Raw genomic sequence first — 10,975 nt, forward strand, 5'->3', positions numbered from 1 at the left:
ACATAGCATATATCTATTCCTAGCCAATAATGGCAGCTAAAACAATTTCAAAACTCCTATTACTTCTGACTTCAGATGCAATGCAGGCTAGAAAAATGAGGTACTATTTGACTTTCACTCCTCAAAAAGTGCTAGAAGCCTTAACTGCTAAGGCAGCACAGAGTACAGATGGGGCAAGGCTCCAGTGAGCCTAACACATGCTCTTGGAGTTTAATTGCAGACTCTCTGACTGAAAAGAACATGAAATAGGGCTCTGTGGAACCAAATAAAATGCACCACTTCCCTGAAGCAAAAGATACCAACTTCTTAATTCCAGTCCCTTTAAATAAACTTGGACCAAGCTTAAGGGGTCACAAAGCCAGAAGTGTCCATTCTGACTTCACAGGTATATTACCCTCTCCTTTGGCACCCTTAATATAGGATCACTTTATTCTTTTCCTTTGCATGTTTTTAGCATGAGCAGAAGGTGATACCAATGAAAACTTGTTTGCAGTGGCAGATTAAAATCAGTCCTTCAGCCCTTGGAAGCCAAATGCAGGGCTCTTCAAAGGTCCTTCCACCTCCCCTTTGGATGCTGGCCTGCAGAAAGCCAAGCACATGGAGGCTGTTGGAGCTGCTGAAACAAACACTCATTTTGTGAGCCGTGTGGGGGATCTTTCTTGCAGGTCATTTTTACTGCATTGTGCATACTGCATGCTGTAAAACACAAGGCTTTCAGAACATCAGTTTGAACCACACTTTGGATGCCTCTGTAGTCTACATTTTTTGCCCAGAGAGGTTGTAGATGCCCTACCCCTGGAAGCAATCAAGGCAAGGATGGAGATGGGTCTGGGCAGCCTGGTCTAGTGGTTGGCAACCCTAGCCATGGCAGGGGGAGACGAAATTAGATGATCTCTGAGGTCCTTCTCAACCCAGGCCATTCTGTGATTCTATGATTTGCTCCAGAAGCACGGTGGGAGAGGAGACACAATTGCCCCTGTATCAAACGTAAACAAACAATGAGTACAGAAATGAGAAGTCACTGCTTTAAAGATAATTCAAAACATAATGAAAATAGATGCAGATTAGTTAAAATAAAAGCTGTCATTTCCAATCCCAAGGCACTAAAATTCCTAAAGTTTCCAACTCACATAAAGGGCACCAAGTACCTAATAAGGACTCCTTCTATAAAAGGACTTTGTTTCATTACATTTTGTGGCTTTTGGAGATAAGAGGCAACTGGATGATATAACCAGGCAATCTCTTATAGATCACTGAGAAATAAATGAGCCTAGAAACAACACATACAGGAAAATACCTTGCAGAATATTGAGTCTGACAATATCTTCAGCCAGCATCTGTAAAGAAACCTCAATGTACGTGTTCTCAGATAAACATCCAAATCAGAGGACACATACACAAGATAAACTCTGCTCCACTGCTTCATAAAGGCTCAGCAGCTATCACAATGAATGCATGACAGTAGGCTAATTTTCAGCACTCGCCTGCTTCATCTTATCTTGCATCACAATAAGTATATTTGATTTCCTCTTAATTACTTTTGTACATTTATATATATATATATATATATATATATATATATATATATATAAAACTATGGATAAGCTGAATAATGTGGAAGTAGAAGACTGTTGGTACATTTAAATCATGAAAACACTGCATGCAGAGGATATACAGCACCAGTTGATGTTCTGAGTCAACACTAATACTTCTTACCCCCCATCCTCTGGCATATGTTAGCTTGCACAGATTATGTTTTTGCTATACCTTATTACCTTTAAAGCTAAATAAAAGCTTCAGCATCAATAAACAATGAGACCCTTCAGTGCTTAAAAATGCAAGCTGTTTACTTACGTATTTCACAGTGCAGATGCACTGTCTGCTTAAAAATACAATTAAATCCTTATTTGCTATTATAAATTAATTTGAAGCTAAAGAGAAATTCATCAAATTTGCACTCACTGCTGGAGGTGAAAAATCATGTTATTTATCACAGCAATGGATCTTTCTTTGGTGCCTCTTGAAGAAGGTGCAATGCATTTGGGTGCAATGCATTTGCTCTATTTTCTGCATCCAGAGAACGCAGCCTGGTGGCAAAGTAGACCAATTCACATTAGGACAGCCCTTTCTCAGATGTCTCTCTACAGGAAACTGCTATTACAGAGCTGTAAAGGTCAAAAGCATTGCCTTGTGGGATTGGATTGACCACCGCTGTTACTTCAAAAAGCCTGTTAAGAGCAACGATCTCTTATCTCACAGTAAGGAGGAATGATGCACAATAAAAAAGAATAAAAGACAGCTTTAGATCAAAGTTGTCAGTAAGCTTGGCAGTAGAACTGCCATGCTTTTCTACCCAGGACTGTGCTTTGGCATCGCCTTATATTCAGTGCTCAAATCCTTATGAGTTCCCTGAAAAACTTGATTTAAATGGAGAATCCACATGGTATGACAAGCAAAGCCCATATGTTCAAAGCCTGGCCAAGGTTAGTTACACAACATTATTTCCTGCAGTCTGACTAAGAGAAAAATTAAAACACTTTTTTTTTTTAACCCAGTCTCCACCACTGTTCTTTAATGAGGATGAAGGCTGTATTTTGACCACCCACAATTTTTGCACAGCCTCATTTTCAAAGCTTATCGACTACCTGATACCCAAAAACTCTTTTTGACCATTATTTAGCTGCAATTTCAAGCCAGGGGCACACAGAGAGTGACAGATACAGAATCCTAGGAGATGCATATGGTTTTGTGATTATGCAAAGCTCCCTCCCTGAGGGGCAGCCTTGCAAACCCCCCCCCCCCCACCTCCTTGTTCTTTTTTTGCATAATTATTCTTCCCATTCTCCAGGCTTGCTTGACATTCACCCAACCCTGGACAGCATTTACTGCACTTCATACTTCATCTCATGAAAGTACAAAGAAATCCATTGTGTTTTCTCATTCCTGGAATGACTGATGGGGACTGGCTCAGCTAAGCAAGCTGCCTGCCCCCAAGTGCCCACTGTCATCCCAGCAGCCATCATTTCCTCAAACCACATACAGACGGGAAACAGCCAGGGGATTTTGCACTCCTATTTTGCAAAAGCTTACAGTATGAACTACTGCAATTCTCATCAAGTAGCTACAGAGTTTTACAGAAGGCCACCTGTATCTGACAGGTGTGTGATGGAAGAATCATAAGCAAGGCTATTAAATGCAGCTTCTGGAGCATTTTTATGTGCACATCCATTCAAATTCGAGAGGCTCAGAACACAGAGATGTGCAGCAGCTATTTGTGCAAAAGCCAGCTTCTTTCCTGAGGGTACTGCCCAATGTGTATGAAGCTTTCAAAGCTCCCTAGCACAGGAGCAGAGCATTATGCCCTCTCATACTCTCCTCCCCACTTGTTCTCAGAGATGCCAATCGTATTCTGACTTGAGACTGTTACAAGCAGCATTTTGCAAAACAAGGAGCAGCAGGTTTTTGGAAGCACTCCGGCATCACATCTGAGCAGTTTTCCTGCACACATTACTGTGTGCATGGCAGCATGCAAAATTCTGTGCAGCTGGAGAGAAGAAAACTAAGAAAGGAGCTTGCCTCAGTAGCTCAATCCTTCTGGGCAGGTCAGACAAGCTACTGACATATTTTCACAGTGCCACAACTTTATACGCTACTAGAGAGCTTCAGTCTGCTAACTGACCTTCAGTGAGAGGCCAGTCTCACTGAGCTACGAGCTTTACAAACATTGCAGTTCATTTATTTTTAGTGTGTTGAAGCCATTTAAAACTGAAGCATCACTACCTCCTCTAGACATAATTAGCTTTAGGAGAAAGACCAGCAGGTTTTGTGCAATAGTCCATTTTGAGTTGTATGCCAGCTCCGCACTGCACAGCCAGCCCAGAACCCCTGTTTGTTTTCCTGTCAGGGACACAAAGAGGTGGCATTGTGTGGTCCCCTCTCTGCAAGGAGCATTGTTCAGCTGCAGAGCTGAAATAACTGCAGAGGACAGTCACTGGGCCAAACAGCAGAGCCCGTCAGATATAAGATGCACTGATGAAAAATGCATGTCAACAGACACCAGTGAAATTAAGTTGGGTTTAGGGATAAGGAGAAAGACAAGAACCAGTAAGACAGGAGGTGGATGCACAGTCCCAAAACTTGCTGCAACTCAAGAGCATTGTGCAGCTGCTGGCAGAAAATGAAGCTGCTGCAAGGCAAATGCAAGCTGTATTCAGCAGCTCTCCTTGTTTGCTCATACAGAGGCTGTAAGATATGATACGTGCATCTACACCTTTTGTATAATGGGAAACCTCTAAATCGGAGAGAGGATTAAAACCACTGCATTTCAGACTAAAGGCTCAAGTGCCTAATCTCCCACTGCACTTTGATGCCTAACCACAGCACTGAAGCTGGGTTTTTACAAGCCATGGTCCAAACCATACTGTCATATCACATTTTTGCAGCTGCCACCTTGCAGTTAAGACAAGAACTTAATACAGCTGCAGGAGCTGCATCCATTTGTGCACTGACCTACATGAGCCAGCAGCAGCAAGGGAGTGAAAAAATCAGAAAGACAAGGCTGAATCCCTGTGCTTTAAATCTTTAAGTGACACTAAGTGCTCAGTGGAGAGTACCAGAAGGCAAGGTAAACACAGGCTTTGTCAGCCTTCAGTAAATCATCTCTTGATGGCAGAAAGCTAAATCACTCAGTACCCCACAAACAGCTAAGGAGGGTATATCATCCCAGCAAGTACTCAGCAAAACATTTTAGGTACTGGTCCCAGCATTCTGGCATCTCAAAAGGATACATGATGGTGAAATCAGCAACAGTTGCTTTTCAACATCTGGAACCAGTTCTGATTCCATGAGGTTTTGGGCCTTCTCTCAAGCCTCTTGCCAACAATCCACTTCTCTCACTTGAGCAGCCAGCACCATCCTCCACCCTGAGCTTGGTTCCAAACACTTGCAACATATCCCATTAGTTGGAAAACAGAAACACAAACCCTGAACAAATAAGTTGCATCTGCAACAATAAGCCTCACATCTTTATGTTGTTTATGAAGGGGTCTTCCATTTCCTCTCAATAATTCCATCAGCAACTGATGTTTTTTAATCAAAATGTAAAGAACCTCCAGCACAGATGAGTCTTTTTTTACACTTCTAAAAAGAGCACCCACAGCTTCTGCACTGCTGCTCATACTGCAGTAACCTGGGTGTGAAATTACAGGCCTGGACTGATCAAGGTACAAACAGACACCTCCAAAATCTGTTCTCATACCATCTGCATTTCTGCTGCAAGCCAACAGCCACACACAAAGCAGAACAGCTGTCGGTGTTCAGATGACAATTACAGACCCATGTTGCTACCACTGTTCTATGAAGCAATTGCTCTGCATCACTCCAGCACAGGAGAAGGGAAATCCAGAGTTTTCCTTTTGGGAGCATGCAGTTCCTCACATCTTGCTTGGCTGCAGGACAGAGTGATGATCCCATCTCACTTGGGACAGAACTATATGCTTTATGTCCTGGATCTGGGCAAGAAAAGAACCACAAGGAACAAAAGATTGCTTTTGAGGTATTTCAGAGCAGAACGTTCATACTTGACCCTACTAGAATGACTGCAAGCAGATGCAAAAGCCAACTTCCATGATTTCTATCACGTATGCACAGTCCCATCCCCAGTGCACCATTAGTTTATTCAAGACCAGACTTAAGCTACAGAACACTTGCTCACTTCTGTACCCCTTAAAAGCCCTGCTGTTTAGCATGCCCAGAAGACAAGCCCCAGAAAACAACATCTGCATTAAAAACCCCCAACCTGAAAAACAAACCAAGCAATAGAATTCTGTACAGTTTTCTCTACGTGAGACAAAGACATCAATATGAATGTACATGACCAACAGCTGGGGCTCACTGCCACTTACGCTCAAACATCAATCCACACAAAGAAACCAAGACATCCCAGCACAAAAGGACTTGGGATGATAGAAGAGAGTGGAAAACACCAAGGTTAGGTTTAATAAGGGAACCCTTATTAAAAAAAAATACAGAACTATTTCCTAAGGCATACAGTTTTCTACTGGATTTTGTCTCCTTTTAGGAAACCAGAGCACGTAGTTTTTGAGACTAAACTAGAGGGGTTTTGACAGTTTCCTATTGTGAACTATGAAAACTTTAACCTCCCATGAATACTTTAAGGAAAACAACTCTTGTCTGCAACACTGATGCTTTCAAGGTCTGTAGCATTGAAGTTAGCATACCTCGGAGGGCACAGATCAGAGTTCATATTTATCAGGAAAGCTGTCTGCATGAGCATACTTCTAAGCTTTTCTCCCCTACAGCACAGCTGGTAGTACCATGAAAAGAAGGCTGGTGGCCTCCAGCCTGTCCCACCAGCTCTGCACAGCAGCACTGCATCAGCACAGCAACACCCATCTGAATTATCACTCACATCACTGGCAGGCTTAAGGAAGCACAAAAGCATGCCAGCAACAACAAGCCCTTGCTGGCAGCGAGAGCTGCGTGAGTCGGGATGCTTCTCCCACCCCATCCCCACGCTCAGGTGAGATTAGCGATACTAAATCTCCAGAGCACAAAGGAGATATGTCCCAACTTGACATGCCAGTGACCTACTTTGCAGAAGTGCCCAACACCCACAGCTCCCTCTGAAGTCGACAAAAGACAAGGACACACAGCAGTTTTGAAATGGCAGTGCATGCTTTTAACAGAGGCAGCTGGTGAGAGCCTAGGGCCAGCTGTGCACATTAGGAAAATCCCATTTAGTTCCATGTGGAGAACTGAGGGCCCTCAGTGCTATGGATCCCTCAAGATGTATGTGTCTCTTTGGATGTACGTGTCTGTTAATTATACCCATTTGCTGCCAAGGAAAAGAGCACAGATGAAAGCTCATCTCCACCCTGTAGTTCACCTGCAATAGATATATACACTCTTGGGTAATGAGTGCTGCTGCTCGTTTAACCTTCACCTGCCTAGACAGGTGAATTCCTTTACAAAATATAAAATTACATCTTATCCCAACATAGCCATCCTGCAAAGAGATACAGACCCAACCTACTTTGCCCTAGTAAGGTTACAGCAGAAGCAATTAAGACCAGAAGACAACGTGCACTGTGTAAGTAATGTGACTCCAACTAGGAGCCAGAAGAGAAAATACATAGACAGATGATGTACACTGAAAAGAAACTAACTGTGCAGGTTATGTCAAGTTCAGACAGTCTCCATTAATCCCATCTATGCCTTTCTTTACAAAGAACCCCCATACTCTGCATTATTACTTGGTTTTCATTTTATTCCTTTAAAATATGTGCTACAAACAAAAACAATTCAGGGCTATATAATGCTCAGCTATGTCTGCAAGCTATAGCTGAAACCACTTCCGCAGTCTTTAAAAACCAGATAAAACCACTGGTACCACACAGAATACAGACTGAAGGCCAAGCTCCTGCTTTGAAGGATTTATGGTTTTAGAGCTGTATGATTCACTAAGGAACTCCTTAAAGAAGTGTCTAGCCATTGTGTATGTTAAAGTATAGCCTCACCATCAATGTGTTCAGCCACTAGCTACCAAACAGAGAACAGTCTTCACTGTGCTCCAGGATGACAGCCCTCCCCAGCCCAAAGCAAGCACCAGGAACAGTCTGTTCTTCAAACTACTCCTCAGCAAAAGTTTCAGAGCATCTCTCCCATACGACCAACATGTATCACAAGCTGGTGAGCTCAGCCAAAACTTACTTATTTCCCTGAGAGACAGATAACATCTCCACAACTGGCCTTTGCAGTTTCCAGGAATCTCTCAAAGACCTTCACATTCCAAGGCCATTAAACAACAGCCTTAACACTGACACCAGCAGGCAGGTCCAAACAGGAAGGACCTCCAAAAGCAGTGGTGTTGAGAGCTTGGTAAACTGTGCTCTGGCCCTAGGTACCCGGAAGCCTCCAGGCTGGATTCCCAAACTGCTATTCCTTCCAAAGTTTTAGTCTCTGAATCTTTTAATTACAATAAAAATGCTAACAAATTTGGGAACTGAAAGAAAGAGCCATCAGTGAACATCTTAATGCCTGAAGAAATAAAAGGCATGATCACAGCTTGTAGCACCTCCAAGACCCCATAACCCAGCCCCACGGTAGTGCTTTTAAACAAAACAACCTGAGAGCCTTCAGATGCAATACCATGCCTCTCTTGCTTTGATGGAGTTACCCTGTACCACCAGCAAAGCTTGAGCTGAGCTTCTGGCAGCACATTCAGCAGCAGAGTTGTTCACAGGGTTCAGAAGTAACAGGGCTGAGCTGGCCTATGTTAGGGGTTGGAGGTTGGAGGAAGAGGGGGTGTGCTCCTGCAGAACCAGTCAGTTCTGGAGTGAGAAACTCCCCAAGTTCTGCTTCAACACTGCTTTCTTGAACCTAGTATCTCTGGTATTCATGAAGTACAGACCTCTCCCTTCTTCTGCAAAGAAGTACCAACTTGGAACACCAAGCTGCTCCCTGGAATCCATACCTGCTAAAACAGCAGGAACTGGATACTAAGGGAGGGGAAAAGACTGAGTGAGAGATGAGTACAAGAGTAAATTCATTTCAGGAACACTTTCTTACAAATATAAAGATTTGGCTGAGTTCAGCTGCAAAACAAATATGTAAAAAATGTAGAAAAAATAAAATTGTGGCCACAAAGTGCTGTAAAAGTCTGCATCAAGCGTCCTTTGCAGAGCACTTGTTTGAAGCAGCGCTTCTCCCCCTGCTATGAGGCACTTGGAGACCACATCTTGGATGAGCTCAAAGCATCTCAGATTGGCACGGTTCACATATCTTACAACTGGCTGTAAACTAACGCACAGGGAAGACAGTGACAAGATGAGAGATGCTGACAGATTTTGGAAAGCTAACAGAGAAATAACAGCAGTCACCCCGCAGGGTGGCAGGCAGAGAGGAGCAGTCCAAGATGACCCTTGGGTTCGGTAAGAAAAAGAAGCTCCTGCGTTCAAGGCCGGCTCCTCAAGACGCTGATGCCCAGGAGAGCACCGAGAGCCGCCGAGCAGCCTCGGACACGCTCAGCCCGCAGCTCAGGGGCCCCGAACACAGCAGCTCGGAACTGAACTCAAGATCTTATCAACGAGACACACGGCGTTTTAAACAATGACCGAGAAACACGGAGAAGGGAAAGGCGAACTGGAAGCGCTGCTTCAGCCCAGACCCGCGGCAAGGTCAAGCCGCAATCCCCGCGCCGTGCCCGCAGCCGCCTCACCGCGCCCGGTACCTGTCCTCCGAGACGCTGATGACCCCGTCCTCCTTGGGCACGATCGCTGCCATGTTCACCACCTCCTGCGAGCCCTCCACTTTGTTGAGCAGGAGGGGCTTGCGGGTCAGCGCCTTGGGCTGCGGCTCCGCCGCCATGGGCGCCGCCGCTGCGGGAGGACAGACGTGCGGGTGCCGGGCAGCGCCGCGCATCCCCGGGCTTCCCGGGAAGCAGGAACCAAGGCGGCGGCACCGCCCCCCAGCCGGGCCCCCGAGGGGCGTGCCGGGCCGGCAGCGGGAGGCGGGGCGGGGGGCAATGGCGGCCGGCGGCGCCGCCGCGTCGCAGCGCCCCCAGGGGCCGGGTCCGCCTGCGCGGTGCGGGTGCGTTGAAGTGTGCGTGAGTGCGGGGCTGCGCTGCGCGCGCGAATTCGCTGTGGCGGGGTCCGCAGTAAAGCAGGGCTTCTTGTGTGATGAAAGCAGAAGTTCGCCTTCGGAGGTCGTCCCTAAAGGAAATGCAACGGGACTCCTCCGGCTGTGTTTCATCGCGCTGCTGCTTCTCACTCGTGTTTCCAAGAGGTCTTAAAGCAGAAGTCAGCAGAAGAGCACTTAAGGTGCATGCCGAGGGGAAACTTTCATCATAAATCATAAACTCTGGAAAACAATGTGGGGTGCCTGAGCTGTAGTCTTACAGAAGCAATCTGCAGGCTGAAAAGCATTATTTCCTTCCAGCACTCGAAGGGAGCTTATAAAGCAGGAGAGGAAGGGAATATTTACATGGTCTGATAGTGATAGGAGAAGGAGGAATGGCTTTAAATGAAAAGAGGGGAGACTTAGCTTAGCCATTAGGCAGAAATTCTTTACTCAGAGGGCAGTGAGGCTGTGGCACAGCTGCCCAGAGGAGCTGTGGGTGCCCCATCCCTGGAGGCACTCAAGGCCAGCTTGGATGGGGCCTGGGCAGCCTGAGCTGCTGGGTGGCACTGCCCATAGCACAGGGTTGGGACTAGATGACCTTTAAGGCCCCTTCCAACTTAAGCCACTCTATGATTTCAAGTGTAATAAATTTACTCACAGATTAATAGTGGCAGTTTTCTGACAAAAAAAAGTAAAATCCAAGCCAACAAAACAGCACTCCTGCCTCTCCTCAGAAAAACTGAGCAAGCTTACGAGTTCAGTAAAGGAAGAACTGAAAATTGAACTCCAGCTAACGTTTAGGAAACTGAATGTGTTACGCTAAACAAACAAGCGGTATCTGCAGGATCAGAGAGGCACTGAAGCTCTGCTTTACTAAACTACTTGGAGTTTACAAGTGTACTGTAGGGGGAAAGGTCTGGTAGGCAACAGATAATGGCTTGCAGGAAATGAATCTGCAATCTCAAGCTATTTCCCAGAGGATGTATGATCACATCAGATAACATCCCTTTCTCACAGTTCATAGAAGGGGAACTAGTACCAGAGAAGCAGAGATGCAGACCAGGCCTCCTACTTCTGCAGATGACCCTCAAGTTCTAGGCTGGACCTACAGCCAGAAATGCTTGCCTTACTACTTGAGATGATACACAAGGTATTCTTTGAAGGTGTTGATATAATGTAAGCTTTCAGAATGGATGTATATCTTCAAAAACATCTTCTAAAACTGAGGTCTGAAGAAACCTGGCAAGGGCTGCTCCCTTTGCAGTTTGTATTCAAGACTTAGCACTATGCATTGTTCAGAGATATGGGGGTGGGTGGGGGGGGGGGGGTCTGAGTG

At 45.4% G+C, this 10,975-nt stretch overlaps 1 protein-coding gene across 1 annotated transcript in view; it reads right to left on the reverse strand.

The window, feature by feature from the left end:
- WDFY2 (WD repeat and FYVE domain containing 2) overlaps positions 1-9,422 on the reverse strand; it is a 270,430-nt gene extending 261,008 nt beyond the window's left edge. The window contains exon 1 of the mRNA XM_065730295.1: positions 9,251-9,422. Within this exon, the coding sequence (XP_065586367.1) occupies positions 9,251-9,387 (137 nt within the window). The 5' untranslated portion in view covers positions 9,388-9,422. The remainder of the gene's footprint in view (positions 1-9,250) is intronic.
- Positions 9,423-10,975: the final 1,553 nt, after the last annotated feature.

Source organism: Cyrtonyx montezumae, unplaced genomic scaffold (assembly GCF_038088225.1).
Source record: "Cyrtonyx montezumae isolate F1298 unplaced genomic scaffold, pur_monq_1.0 scaffold_12, whole genome shotgun sequence".
Classification (NCBI taxonomy): domain Eukaryota; kingdom Metazoa; phylum Chordata; class Aves; order Galliformes; family Odontophoridae; genus Cyrtonyx; species Cyrtonyx montezumae.